Source organism: Zea mays, chromosome 2 (genome assembly GCF_902167145.1).
Source record: "Zea mays cultivar B73 chromosome 2, Zm-B73-REFERENCE-NAM-5.0, whole genome shotgun sequence".
Lineage (NCBI taxonomy): Eukaryota > Viridiplantae > Streptophyta > Magnoliopsida > Poales > Poaceae > Zea > Zea mays.
The window spans coordinates 239,646,087-239,661,432 of record NC_050097.1 but is presented as its reverse complement, the minus strand read 5'-3'; the positions used below and the strand labels follow the sequence as shown (position 1 = coordinate 239,661,432).

The 15,346-nt window shown below is 46.3% G+C and overlaps 3 protein-coding genes across 3 annotated transcripts; all 3 read left to right on the top strand.

Moving 5' to 3' along the window:
* The first annotated feature begins 3,550 nt into the window (after positions 1–3,550).
* Positions 3,551–5,802, top strand: LOC100280657 (60S ribosomal protein L4-like). The gene is made up of 2 exons (NM_001374413.1): positions 3,551–4,676; positions 5,467–5,802. The coding sequence occupies exons 1-2, from the start codon at positions 3,576–3,578 to the stop codon at positions 5,578–5,580; spliced, it is 1,215 nt and encodes a 404-aa protein (NP_001361342.1). The 5' UTR covers positions 3,551–3,575; the 3' UTR covers positions 5,581–5,802.
* A 2,687-nt stretch (positions 5,803–8,489) lies between these two features.
* On the top strand, positions 8,490–10,930 carry LOC100382096 (uncharacterized). Its single transcript, NM_001174857.2, has one exon. The coding sequence runs from the start codon at positions 8,491–8,493 to the stop codon at positions 10,618–10,620; it is 2,130 nt and encodes a 709-aa protein (NP_001168328.2). The 5' UTR covers position 8,490; the 3' UTR covers positions 10,621–10,930.
* Positions 10,931–12,383: 1,453 nt separating this feature from the next.
* LOC100192935 (uncharacterized) lies at positions 12,384–14,537 on the top strand. The gene is made up of 2 exons (NM_001309859.1): positions 12,384–12,814; positions 14,161–14,537. The coding sequence occupies exons 1-2, from the start codon at positions 12,686–12,688 to the stop codon at positions 14,260–14,262; spliced, it is 231 nt and encodes a 76-aa protein (NP_001296788.1). The 5' UTR covers positions 12,384–12,685; the 3' UTR covers positions 14,263–14,537.
* The last annotated feature ends 809 nt before the right edge of the window (positions 14,538–15,346 follow it).

Genomic DNA, 15,346 nt, shown 5'->3' with positions numbered 1-15,346 from the left:
ACTTAGCCACCCACATAAATTCTCTGCGCCCTCTATCCAGAGAACCCTCTTGTAACCACGCTCATATACTCACCAGGACGTAGGGTGTTACGCACTTCTAAGCGGCCCGAACCTGCAAATCTTGTCCATTGTCCCTCGTGCGAATGGCACGAACCATTTTGCTACAGTCGTCGACATCGTCCTACTCCTAAAAACACCTTGAGGGGCAACCCCGGGTGTGCGGTCGGACCCAAAACACCGACAGCTTCCTACAATGCAAGAAAGCATGCAATATCACCTTTACTTGTGGTCATGGAAAAGTCTAAAAATGAAGTGGAAAAAAGAACAAAACTCAACTTTCGGATTGCTACATTAATGATTTAGATCTTGTGCAAAATATCTCCATGTTTTCTTTTACCTTAATAGAACCATAACATAAATTACATGATTGGACAATGTTTCTCACATAAAAGTTCTAAGTTTGTTGGTTTAATAATGCATAGAATCTTATTACCATAGTTTCTCTCTTTGTTAGTGTTTTGTAACCAAATCTAGGCCACTAAATTTTGATGAGATGATCAATAGAAACAATTGGGTGATAGTGAGCCCAATGTCCTTAGCAAGTAGCATACCGTTTTTGGCACCAGCTAGATCTGGTTTGTTTTCAGAGGATGGGTTTTCAAAAGCGAGACCCATCTCTCTTGCACCAAACCTTTTCAATTGTTAAAAGATGAGGATAATTGGATGTGTAAGTTCCTTCAATAAAGGTAAAAAATATGAACCATGTGCAGTATAAAGCATACTCGATTTTTCTCCTACTCAATAATATTTTCAATGCTTTTCAGAAATTCTTTCCTCTGTGGAGGAATAATTTCCAGAAGCTTTTTAACATGCTCTGCATAAGATCTGATTTCCTTTTTCTGATTGAAGGGAGAACATACAAGATAAATTAGTCACTGTTGAACCATGGTTTGAGAGTCATCAATAATGAAAGAAATAGCTTAGTTCAAACGATTCAAAGATCATCTTGTTCCTGCATACACTGAGAGCAAACCACCATGGGAGATTGTCATGCATGCCATGAACCGTGTGCTCACACCAACATAGGTCAATTCTAATGCATGTGTTGTTGGCACCAAGTTCTGATGGGATAACACAACACATGCCTACAACATTTTGCTAATTGGAAGCGTAACAAACTTGAGGGTTTACATTCCATCTATGGTATAGCGGGATACCTAGAAGGTCAAATATATATAGCACGTTCTCGGTTGAACTTGAAGTCATCAATCCTGCAACGCGCACAACTCAGTAAGCATCAAGATAAACATAGTATCACGAGTGCACGTGAATACATGATAAACAACTGGTCAACAATTTAAAACCCTTACGCGCTTCGTAAACATCACGTTCATGTCATGCCTGTCGTGACGCATAAGAGAAGATCGATAGCATCTGTGATGTTCTGCTCCCGGTCATTTTTTACCGTCAACGATGGGGGGAGGGGGGATCTCCCACCTGTATTCGTTGCAGGATGTTGTTTTTTTGCCAGATGTACCCCTCATTGTAACTGTTAGTCTTCTGTTTGTTAACATACCCCTTATCCTTGTCTTATGAATCCAAACCATTAACACGACATGAAATGCGACAACCAGGAAACCTAATTACTACATGCCAGCTCACAAGTCGCCGTTACATCCCAACACAACACCATTCCTGCATTGATCCATCGAACACAAACATCTAGATCTCATGAGAGTTAGGACTTAGGACCAAATATGTTCAGCGATGTTGGGATCGATAAGGCGCTCAGCCACGAGCGAGAGCAACCTATGTTGCGACACCTCCTCCAGTCAGGGTTCAGGCTGATCACATTCTTCAGCAGCGGCACGTTACCTGCACACACCCACGTCACACATAGGTGTCATGAACATCATAGACGACTGCGTGGCACACACCTTGAGAGTCGAATGAGGGGGGAGGGAGCTTACATATGTCGAGGAGCAGGCATGGACCGTTGTCCTTCTGGTAGACGATGGGCATGCGTCGTCCGAGGAAGTCAGCAGCCCTCGTCCGATGCATCACATCGGTCGACTCAACGAGATGGGGATTTGCATCTGCCCCTCTGGCAGGGCCACCGGCGAGGCGAGGTGGGGCGAGGGATAAGATGAGTTAGGATAGATCTCCCACGTGGTGGTCACGACACGGAAGAGAGGTAAATCGTCGGAACCATAAACTTAGTGCGACGTCGCTGACTCCGGTGCCTACTCCGTGCTTCCCGAGCATTTTCGACATCACTCCTCTCGCTGTGTGGGCAACACCGGATGGGCGAGGCCCTCTCTACCTCGCACCACTGAGGCCATTGGCAAGTAGGAAAGGATGCGACTCGACGGTGGGGCCAGAGGAGGCGGTGGTCATACCGGTGAACTAGGCCTGAGTCATCCTGTGCATCGCGGAGGCGACGACGTGCGACGAGGGTGCGGTGGCTCGAGCAGGAGTGGAAGCAGAGAAAGAAGAGAAAGAGGTAACAGACAGGTGGACGTAACGCTCATCCGCTGAATCGAATGTAAATTTTGGGTCCGACCATAGCCGACACGCGTCGCAAGCTAGATGGACTTCACATTCGTGAAATGCAGGCGTGCATGCAGACGGGGTGAGGTTTTAAGGAAGTAGATATGGATTCCCAACATAAAAGCTCATGGTACCTCAAAAAACTTAGCTTACTTTTACTATAAATTTAGACTCAAAGGAAGCATTTTTAGTGATGAGATAGAATCAATTTAACAAACTATTTGGTTGGTAGGCTAGATTACTTAACTGTTTTCCATTAAAAATGTCATACCAAATAAAAATATATTACAAATAAACCAGAATTTGTTGTCAGCGAATAATACATTCGATAAATCTATTTTAATTTGATGCATTTAAACAGCTAACTAGAAAAAGAATTGGTTGCTAATGTATGATATAGGAGGCTTGCTGCGGTTTTAATCCAGCTACGGCCGCGACTTCTACAATATTTATCTCTATGGATTGTAGCAGCAGCAACAGCAGCAGCTCATATGAACACTTTAAATCTAATACAATCGTGAGCAATCCAACAAGGTGGGCAATTTACCTTCTCCCATGACATAGTAGATAAGTGGACATTGTCTGCATCATTAGATTAGTCACGGATACACCAAGTTTGAAGTGCTCATGTGAGCTAGAGGCTCAGTGAAACAAATACATTCTCATAGGGAAGAACAGAAAAAGAATCACTAGAACTCAGGGTCGAGCTATTTCTCATGTGGGAGTGCTCAACCAGCTCTTCTCACGAACCCATCAGGCCATTACGGGCCTCCCTCGGCTCGGCTCCGAAAATGGGCTACAGCACCGCAGCATGGTCTAGCACAGCAGCCTGACAGAGATCTCAAGGCCCAGCCCACTCGATTTCACTCAAATCCCACCGCTCGTTTCATACCAACGAACCAGATCGCTCCCACTGACCCCCCGCACACAAACCCTAGTAACCTCCACCTATATAGTCTCTTCCCACTGCGTCAAGCCTCCATTCGCACCACCGCCGCGCCGCCCAAATCACAGCCACCGCCGCCATGGCCGCCTCCAGCCGCCCTCTCGTCTCCGTGAAAGCCCTGGAGGGCGACATGGTCACGGACGCCCCCGGCATCGCCTTACCGCCCGTCTTCGGGGCACCGATCCGCCCGGACGTGGTCCGCTTCACCCACAAGCTGCTGTCCTGCAACAAGCGCCAGCCTTACGCAGTCTCCCGCCGCGCTGGCCACCAGACGTCGGCCGAGTCCTGGGGTACGGGCCGCGCTGTGTCCCGTATCCCCCGTGTCCCCGGCGGCGGCACCCACCGCGCCGGCCAGGGAGCATTCGGCAACATGTGCCGCGGCGGACGCATGTTCGCGCCCACCAAGATCTGGCGCAAGTGGCACCGCCGCGTCAACGTCAACCTCCGCCGCGTCGCCGTCGCCTCGGCGCTCGCCGCCACCGCCGTCCCGGCCCTCGTCCAGGCGCGCGGCCACCGCATCGAGACCGTTCCCGAGATGCCCCTGGTTATCTCCGACTCGGCAGAGTCCATCGAGAAGACCTCCCAGGCGCTCAAGATCCTGAAGCAGGTCGGCGCCTACGCCGACGCCGAGAAGGCCAAGGACTCCGTCGGCATCCGCCCCGGCAAGGGTAAGATGCGCAACCGCCGCTACATTAACCGCAAGGGCCCGCTCGTCGTCTACGGCACAGAAGGCTCCAAGGTCGTCAAGGCCTTCCGCAACCTCCCCGGCGTGGACGTCGCCAACGTCGAGCGCCTCAACCTGCTCGACCTCGCCCCCGGTGGCCACCTCGGGCGCTTTGTGATCTGGACCGAGAGCGCGTTCAAGAAGCTCGAGGAGGTGTATGGGAGCTTCGACGCGCCGTCGCAGAAGAAGAAGGGCTTTGTTCTGCCGAGGCCCAAGATGGCCAACGCTGACCTGGGCAGGATTATCAACTCTGACGAGGTGCAGTCTGTGGTTAAGCCACTCAACAAGGAGGTGAAGCGCAGGGAGAAGAGGAAGAACCCGCTCAAGAACATGGCTGCTGTGCTCAAGCTGAACCCCTACCTCGGCACTGCCCGGAAGATGGCCACCCTTGCTGAGGCTGCCCGAGTCAAGGCCCGGAAGGAGAAGCTTGATTCCAAGAGGACCAAGCTTACCTCGGTATGACCATCTCTCACTCCATTGTGCATCTATTGTGAATATATGATCATTCAAATAGGAACTATTTAGTTATGTGGTATATTCCATTACAGGGACTTTGTTATGTCTGCTGTCTGGACTGTACATTTTGTGCTTTGCTTGCTGTCTAGTGAATACTGCTACTTTAGCTTTTAACTTGTTCGCTGTAGCACATATTTTAACAAAGTTGGGAATTTTGGCATGCTTGTGTCAGCTAGTCGCGGAGCACTGCATATGCATTACTCGATAATATACTAGAACTGAATGCTTGTTGTTCTTGGTAGGTCATGTTAGGCCTTTTTGTGTTACTTGTATTATGTTGTTGATTTAGATGACTAGAGAAATGTTAGCAATATACTGGTGTGGTGTCCTACCATCTGAAATAGTTCGAGATCACTCTTGAGGGATTATTTTGCTCCACTACAATCCACCTATCAAGGCTAGGGACTGGATTGCAGCCAAACAAGCACAATGAGGCTTGGACTTCAGTCAATCGTGTGACCATTGTATGTATGGATATTGTTTCTGTTGAACATTTTAGTTTGATACTTTTTGTTGACCACTGGTTTTTTGTTTTAAACTGGTGACGTGTGGAAACTAACCAGAACGTGACTGAGATTAATGTTCTAATCAGGTAGATTCTACATGATGTTTTAAGCACTTGAGTAGACTTGACTGATACGATCACTGTTTGAATCTCTATAATATCATAATGTGACTATTTGCTTTGTTGATAACCATTAACTTAACATTACATGTTTGTTTGCTGTAGGAGGAGACTGCCAAGGTCAAGGCTGCCGGCAAGGCGTGGTACAAGACCATGATCTCGGACAGTGACTACACCGAGTTTGAGAACTTCACCAAGTGGCTCGGAGTGACGCAGTGAAGCGGCCTTTGAGACCTAGTTAAGTTTTGATTAGTTGTGTCGCTGAACTTTGTATTGAGACGAAATAGTATTTTATCAATCTGTCTTATCCTGCATCTTCACAACAAGTTACCTATCTGTGGACTTTAAAGCCTGCATGTTCGTTTTGTTTGTCCATTGCCGTGGGAGCATAGTATTTGCATGTTCGAACCAATTATCTGAATTATGGTATGGTTTTGTGCACATAATGTCTGTTCATGATGCTTGTGGCGTGGTGACGTTTGGCCTTGTAGTAGTAGTACTTCCGTATCCGTCTCAAAGATAAGTGATGTTTTAGGTTTGTTGTTGAACAATCGACTAAATTTATAAGAAAGAATATTCATATTTATGATGTTGAATGGATAGAATATTGGTGTTGAGTTGTATTTATGATGTTGAATGGATAGAATATTCATATTTTTGATGGCTTTGGTTAGGAGGGTACTGAGGAGAATTAAATCTCTTTCTATTTAAAATTAAATAGAAAATAATGTAATCACTTCAGTTCCTATTAAACTAAAAGGCCCAATGCCTTAACTTAAAAGGTAACGTGAGGAAGGATGAGAGAGTTGAAGTAACATAAGTTGAAGTAACCATTTGTTTTTCACTTATTCAACAAAGCTTTGTCTTTATTATACCTTTAGAGCTTTCTTCGAGAGAAGCTACTACTGACACTAAATAATTGTGACATCTATTTAGAGCATCTTCAAGTTAGTTTGGCTAGCCGGAGTGAGTAACCAAATTTAGTTAGTGAGGAGATCAATTTAGAGAGCCACGTAGGTTGACCAGTTCAATGTATAGTATGCTAGAGTTATTTTGTTAGTAAGTAGCCAAAATTCGGTTTGATGAGTCCCTTAGCTAATCTATTAGAGATGCTCGACTAGATGAGACCAGTATATATCTTTATGTAAAATTATAATTTCTATTTATTCTATCTTTTTCATGCTGGCTATATGGCGAAGCTTCATTCATATTTCGTGCTTCAATCCACTATACTACCTTCGGCTCCACTTTGGCCCTGTCTTTGCTTCGTGTCCAAAGCTATACGTTCTTCACTTTTTTGGATTTTACCCGAAACGTCTAACTTGCGAGATTGGGTTGTTTAAACTGTGAAACACACCTCGAAGGGCCCTAAGCCAAAGGTTAAAAACACATTTCTTTGATTTCGTTATCACAAAGGATGATCAGCTATTGACTGTAGCCTTCAGTGGTGTAAAAAAAGAAGGTTAAACAGAGTATTCCAAGCATATAGATTCGAATACCTAGACTCTACGCCTAACCTAGCTAAGAATGACAAAGCCGATATAGCTAAGAATGACAAAGCCGATATTAAGAACTGATTTGGTGATCAGAGAACTCGAGGGGTAGAATCACCTTGCTATTCAAATTTGAATAACAAGGGGATTACTCCCATAGATTTTCTAGGGATCCATAATCACTAAATCAGCCCTAAAAGGAAACACGAAGTGAGCGTTTTAGAAATAGAGACTAAATAGTTAGTTAAAAGAAAATAAAATGCCCCCAACACTGCAACCTGCCGAGTCAAAGGACAAGCAAAGTGTGCCCATCACCAAAGCCTCCTGAGCCAAAGGCCACCGTGGACAAAGAGAAGAAACAAGTGAAACAAGTTACCCCAATTCCATCAACAATCGCGGCCGAGACCAAGGTGTCAGAAGCAGAAGCTACCTCAAGCCAAAGTCATGGAGCTGTCTCTCAGTCCCTCGCAAATTCTTGAGGTAACGACAAAGAGAACACCAATCACATTGTTAAGTGCACTGCGACTAACCTTATTAATTTCGACCTTGCAATCAAGCAGGCCAAAAGGAAAGGTGCTCCGGAGGTTCCTGCAGACGCTGTTGATGAAGACCACTCCCTGGTCCTTCTCCAATGCTCGAGATATTCAATGAGGACCATCAGAAGATGCTGAACTTGTGAACCAAGCGGCAACATGAAGCCCACGACCGACAACAAAGGTGCCATAGCAAAAAAAAAAAAAAGAAGCTAGAACACGAAGCCTTATATGAAAGATGAGACCCTTCACCACCCCTAGTTTCCATTAGCCTAGAGTGGCAACACTCTTCGGCAATAGAGACAAACAAAGTTGCTGTCCAAGAGTTGGCCTCCACATAAAAACAACGACGGTCCTAATATTATAAGGTTCCAGGACAAGATTTAAAATAGAGTCCTTTATATTTTTTGAATATAAATGTTATCGATATAAACACTCAAGGCCATTCACATTATTATCATCCATGTTGATGTTAATATTTCCATCTCGTGTAAGATCCTGATCATTTATATTAATATTAGGTTATTCATGATTCGCTCATGTGATAGTACAATAAACATTTACTAAAAAATAAATTAATTAAGCTTAATAAATTCGTCACATCGTTTAGTCTTCATCTATGTAATTTGTTTTGTAGTTAGACTGTATTTAATACTAGTAGTTAGCATTTAAATATCCAATGTGACATGACCTAATTAGTCAGGAGGACCAAACATCCTTTACTCTTTTTTGTAAGCTGTAAATTATACTACCTTTCTACCATAGATTTTATTATACATCTTGATAGCATATAAGCAACATTTATGGATCAAATCGATCCTGGTTTGCTCAAGCTTTGCTACTGTATCTAAAATAGAGATTAAATGGACCACAACGATGATATTTCAGAACAACACAACCCGGACACAGAAACTCCGGCGGACACGGTGGGCTGCGTCTGGGCAATACGGTTTTAATCCGACCGAAACCGACGCGGGCGGAATGCGAGTAGGAGACGGGCCGGACCATCTCTCCTCTTCCCTCATATATATTCTCCAGGCTCCAGTCCACCCGATCTATTCTACCCAAATTCCCCACTCCACGCCGCCGCCGCCGCCGCCGCCATGGGAAGAAAAGACACCTCGTCCTCCTCCGCGGCCACCGGCGGCGGGAAAAAGGAGAAACCTATGTCGGTGTCCGCCATGCTCGCCTCCATGGACGCTCCCGCGGCCAAGGCCAAGTCTTCCAAGGCCAAGGCCAAGGCCAAGCCTTCCAAGGCGCCGGCGTCCTCCTACATGGGCGACATCGACCTGCCCCCCTCCGACGACGAGGACGAGGAGGAGGCCCGGCTCGCCGCCGCCGCCAAGCCCAAGCCGGCCCGCGCCGCCGTCGTCGATCTCAGCGCCGGCGCCGCGCCGTCGCACAAGGACGCCAAGAAGAAGGACAAGCGCGAGGCCGTGGCGGCCGCGGCCGCCGAGGCCGCCAGGCAGGAGGCGCTCCGGGACGACCGCGACGCCTTCTCCGTCGTGATCGGCGCGCGCGTCCCGGGCTCCTCCGCCGACGACGGCGCCGTCGACGACAACGTCAGGGACGTCGTGCTCGAGAACTTCTCCGTCTCCGCGCGCGGCAAGGAGCTGCTCAAGGGCGCCTCCCTCCGGATCTCGCACGGCCGCAGGTACGGCCTCGTCGGCCCCAACGGCATGGGCAAGTCCACCCTGCTCAAGCTGCTGGCCTGGCGCCAGGTCCCCGTGCCACGGAACATCGACGTCCTGCTCGTCGAGCAGGAGATCATCGGCGATGACCGCTCGGCCCTTGAGGCGGTGGTCGCCGCTGACGAGGAGCTCACTGCCCTCCGAGCCGAGCAGGCCAGGCTTGAGGTCTCTAATGACGCTGATGACAACGAGCGGCTCTTGGAGGTGTACGAGAAGCTGAATCTCCGGGACTCTGATGCCGCCCGTGCCCGAGCGTCCAAGATTCTCGCGGGGCTGGGGTTCGATCAGGCGATGCAGGCCAGATCCACGAAGTCCTTCAGTGGTGGCTGGAGGATGCGGATTTCGCTCGCCCGTGCGCTCTTCATGCAGCCAACGCTGCTGCTCCTTGACGAGCCGACTAACCACCTGGATCTGCGAGCTGTGCTGTGGCTGGAGGAATACTTGTGCTCGCAGTGGAAGAAGACATTGATCGTCGTGTCCCACGACCGCGACTTTCTGAACACAGTGTGCAATGAGATCATACACTTGCATGATAAAAGCCTGCATGTCTACCGTGGAAACTTTGATGATTTTGAAAGTGGGTATGAGCAGAAGAGGAAGGAAATGAACCGAAAGTTTGAGGTGTATGAGAAGCAGATGAAGGCAGCCAGGAAGTCTGGGAGCAAGGCCGCACAGGATAAGGTTAAGGGTCAGGCTCTGTCAAAGGCTGCTAAAGAGGCCGCCAAGAACAAGGGGAAGGGGAAGAGTGCTGCAGATGATGACGATGACCAGAAACATGTGGCTGTGCCACAGAAGTGGCGTGACTACAGCGTCGAGTTCCATTTCCCAGAGCCGACAGAGCTCACACCACCTCTCCTTCAGCTCATCGAGGTAGGGTTCAGCTACCCTGGCAGGCCAGACTTCAAGCTCTCAGGTGTTGATGTTGGCATTGATATGGGAACGCGCGTAGCCATTGTTGGGCCCAATGGAGCTGGGAAGTCTACCATACTTAATTTACTTGCCGGTGATCTTACCCCTACTGAAGGCGAGGTAAGGAGGAGCCAGAAGCTGAGGATTGGACGATACTCGCAGCATTTTGTTGACCTACTGACAATGGAGGAAAATGCAGTTCAATATTTGTTGAGGCTTCACCCGGACCAGGAGGGAATGAGCAAAGCAGAGGCTGTCCGCGCTAAGCTCGGGAAGTTTGGGTTACCTGGACACAACCATCTCACGCCAATCGTTAAACTATCCGGCGGGCAGAAGGCCCGAGTTGTGTTCACCTCTATATCAATGTCTCAGCCTCACATACTCCTGCTCGACGAGCCAACGAACCACTTGGACATGCAAAGTATCGATGCATTGGCAGACGCGCTGGATGAGTTCACAGGAGGTGTCGTCTTGGTCAGCCACGACTCGCGGTTAATATCCCGTGTCTGCGATGATGAGCAAAGGAGCGAGATATGGGTTGTGGAGGACGGGAGTGTGGATAAATATGACGGCACGTTTGAGGATTACAAGGATGAACTCATGGAAGAAATCAAGAAGGAAGTTGAAGAGTAACGCCGCTCCAAATTAGTTGTGCTTTGCTGTTATTTATAGAACAAGCTGTTTTCTTGAACTGAAATTGCATGTACTGTTAGCGAGTTTTCTTACTCTGGTTTGCAGAGTATTCATGTGGTTACAACTCTGGAGAACAATATGGGGCATGCCTGTTTTATGTTATACAAGGGGAACCTGAGAATATGGTATTATTTGTTTGTACCTTTTGTTCTGACATCATATATGTGACTGGACAGGAGCAGTACTTTTCAATCTGCTCTCATGTTTGTAGAAGCTGAACAACGAGAAATGAAGATATGACTTGTATGCCCTTTCCTTTACCTTTAGCATAGTTATACTCTGGCAGTAAAGCTTCTTCGAGTGAGAGTGAGCACTGAGCAGAAGCTGTGTTCATCTGGGTTTGGGAAGGCCTCTGGCTTTCTGAGGAGCAGCTTTGGGCTTGCCCTCCTGTGAATTTGGTAGACTGGCTTTTTATCGGGTAGACTAGCTATCTGAATTCTAGCTTTCGACCAAATTATCTGGAGTATCATCCACTAGTTTTGAAAATACAAGGTTGAACTTGGCTTTTTAATACTTTAAATTATTGTAGCTTGTTTGTAAGACTGGGTCCATCTGTTTTTTTTTTCAGAACTGAAGTTCGTTGAATTGGCATCTGAACAATGCATAAACAATTTAAACTCTAAATTATCGAAGCTTGTTTCTATGAAGTTGAAAACCCAATAGTTAGCAGCACTAACGGTTCCCATTCTGGTCCAAATTTGTATTCATGTACAGTAACAAACAGTTTAAATTATCTAGCTGCAAAAAACCGCTTGTTGCACTTTTTACATGAGAACATAACCCTTTAGCCTCCCATAAACTGTAGTAGATTGAGAACATAACTCTGTTCACTTGTTCGTCAAGGAGTGGCATAGATGCTCCCTTGGGGACCTGGTGAAACGTCTTAAGTTCGCCAAAAAGGAGCTTGAGAAATGGAGTGCGATGCTGTGGTTGGGAGGTGGAGGATGTTTATAGGAAACAATGAGTTGTTCGTTTCGGATTAAAGTCAGTTGTTTAGACTGTTGTAGCTAGTACGTCATAGGATCCGTCACTACTTCCATAACGCATGCTGAAAAAGAAATCGAATACCAAATCAAAAGAGGATGGGAGGATTGGATGGAGAACAATCATTAATTACTTTATGCAGATTTTCAGGGCAAGTTCGGTTACTGCGGAGGGTCGATCACACCAAGTCCTAGAAGATATGCAGCCCCGAACCACAACCGTGATGCACAAGATGCTAACGATGGAGTTCTGTGTGGAGCGAAGTGAAGAAATCTAAACATAAAATTTTAAAACTACAAAAAATTGGACGCATTTATGTAAGGTTTAATAATAATAAAAAAAAACTATGACACAACATAACGTACGGCCTCACGAAAATATATATCGTACCTAATAAATGCACGTGAATTGTGATGAATATTTGATACCCATAAAAATACATTTAATATCAGAGTTAATATATAGTCTACATATTAAATATTAAATCAATTAATTAATAAATATTACACATTATATTAAAAAATCCGAGAAAAATATAAGTTAAAAAGAACATGATTCTTATTTTATAGACTGCTCCTCCTCTCTCAACTAACAAATATAAGTTAATAGAGCAGAGATAGATAGAAAATAAAATGATAAATGTTTTTGATGCCTTTTGTGTTTTGTTCTTCCTTTTGTTCTTTCTTTATTCGTACTTTTTTTTCTCTAAGTCGTCATCGTACGGGAAACGTGGAAGCGCAGTGCTCCTCTTCTTTCCTTCCCCTTCCCATCTCCGCCGCCGCCGCCCCTTACTCCTCCAGAGTTGCGCCTCCTCCTCCTCCTCTCCAGTGGCGCCGTCCCCCGCGCCCCTTCCTCCTCGCAGTCACGGCCGCGCGGCACGTGCTCCGCCTCGCCGTCGCCGTTGCCGTTGCCGTCGCCGCCGCCAAGTAAAGAGAGACAGGGAGGCGCAGTAGACGGGGGCGTGGTGAGGAGGGAGTCAAGCGGAGGAAGGAAGGGGGACTGCGGCCGGCGGCGGACTACCATGTCGTCTCTGGGAACTTCCAAGGGGATCCTGGAGATCGCGAAGTTCGGCGTCTACGTCTCCGTGCCCGTCGCGCTCACCTACCTCGTCGCCACCGACTCCAAGACCCTCAAGAAGCTCATGGGCCTCGTACGTCGCTTCTATACTTCCGATTCCCATCCACTCCCTGTCACTCGAATTAGCTGCTACTTGTGTGACTAGCTAGGGCTTGAGACCGATTGGGGATCTGTGGTTCCTGCGCCACATACTTTGGCTGCCACAGTTTTAGCTGATTTAGATTTGGGTGGCGCGACATTCTGAGTAGCTGAATTAGCGGTACTAGTTTACTTAAGCAAATTCATTTGGATTTAGATGCAACATTCTTGGTTTCCTTCGTTTTTAACAATTAGAATGTTGAGGAGAAGTGCGTATCATTTGCATTATAATTAAGCTTTATGTCCCGTTTGGATCCTCCTGGCTAATTTTTTTTTTGCCAATGGCTAACAATTAGTCGGCAAATAATTAACTGGCAAACAATTAGCTAGGGAATGCAAACTCCCTCCTCCCAAAATATAATTCGTTTTAGATTAAATATGCATATGAATGTAGTTTGCATGTATGTTTACATTTATTATCATTCATTCGACGGAAAAAAGAGGGCTAGAAATAACTATATTTTGGGATAGAGAGTGTAGTAAATAGTCTGTTTTACTCTAGGCACGAGTGATGGGAGAGAAAGGGAAAAAACTGATAGGAGGGGTCGTCTATTTTTTTTTCTTTTTACGATCTATTAGCATCCATTAGCAAGATCAATGCTAATGGTAATGGGCAAACAATTAACCAGCCCTCTAGCTAAAAGTTAATCAATTTATTAGCTAGCTCGTTTGGAGTCTAAGATGCTAAAATTAGCCGGCAAATTGTTTGCTAGATGGATTCAAACAAGCCCTTAGTGCAACTGAGTGTAGCTGAATGCCTGACTTCCACAAACCCTATTACACAAGAAACAGAGTCATGGTTCTGTCACTGAGGGCCAGTTTGGAAACTCAAATTCGTTTCGGGATTGAGGAGCTTGAAGGAGAAATTTTCATTTCCCATTCAATCCCCTCCAATCCCGAAGTGGTTTTTAAGTTCCCAAACTAGTCCTAAGGTGCTTTTCTTCTTCGTAGTGAAAAAAAATGTTCTACTTCGTAGTAAAAAAAACTTATCTACATTCTTTGTAGATATTCTCGTTTGGATTCCTAACGAACATTCTCATTGACCTAGCATAGTATGCATACGGCAGTTTGTTCTACTGCTAAGTAACATCTGAGTATGTGGTATGCATGGTTTGTTGACAGATGCTCAGATATGTTTCCTTACGTTCATCGATGAGCATTTCTCGCACTCGGACTTATCCATTGGCCATATTCTCATTACCTGTGTATGTACTGATATACTCTGGATCATATAGATTTACATCAAGATTTAAACTGCCTGTGTACGTACCCCCTTTGCAGCGCCCGTACGTGGTTTACCCGCCTGAAGGCCCACGCCCTCCACCGCCAGAAGAACTGCGCGAAAGGGCACGGGAGATTGCCCGGAAGAGGCAGCAGAGCTGAATGTATGCTGTGGGTTCTCTAGGGGCGCCTGTGTGTGTGGCTGTGTCTATGGAACAACACGGACGACGAATCCTCCCATCTCACGAGAACAGCCTGGGCTGGTCTTTAGCATCCTTTCACTGCTGCTGTTGTTACAATAATAATAATAATATACTGAGAAGCGAGAATCGGCTAGATATAATATAATCCCGTGTATTTTCTCCTTGGGAGCCAGGTCATATTGCACGCTTCACTTCCAACCGTGCTGTTGTAATGATTAAGGGTCTGTTTGGTTGGGCTGTGGCTGTGAAAAAAGTTGCTGTGGGCTGTGAGCTGTGGAAAAAGCTGCTGTAGGCTGTAAGCTGTTAAAAAGTTAAAAACCGTTTGGTGGAAACCACTAAAAGTCATTAAAAATTCTTCGATATATGTTTTCACAGTTCCTTCCGAAAAGCCACTAAAAACAGGTCCAGAGGTGCTTTCAGATTTGCACTACGAGAAAGTCGGCTTTTAGAAAAAGCTGCTTCCTGTATCCAGTCCTTTGGTTGGCTTTTGGCTTTTAGAGGAAAAAAGCCAAAGCCAGAAGTTAAACCAAACACACCCTAAGAACTTGTGATCCTGTCTGTGGCCAAGGCTAACCATTTGGTCTCTCCCAAGATTCTGACACGTGGTCTCAGCACTGCAGAGGTGTTGTTGTGTTCACCGACCCAATAACCATGGCTACACCGACCCATTACTGCCAAAGCCCAATGCAAGCGTCGTCGTCGCTTCCGAGGCTTCCCCAGAGCACGATGCGGCCATGGCTGTCTGCTCGAAGCTGTAAAAATTAAAATCGGTCTGCGAGTCCGTGACTCGTGAGGCGACTGTCTCAGCAAGAGCCGGTAAACGGTTAACGGAATAAAATTTATTTTGAATAAAATGAATGGTCAAAGTTTTCAAAAAAAAGTCAACGATATCATATATTTGTGAACGGATGTAAGCGATGCTACATGATTCCAATGCAATAAGGCTATCTCCAACAACTATACGTGTCCAAATGAGTCGGTCCGCCATCCCGAGCACGGTACAAATTGAGACCGTGTCGGCCTGGCTCGCATTAGCTAGCGGG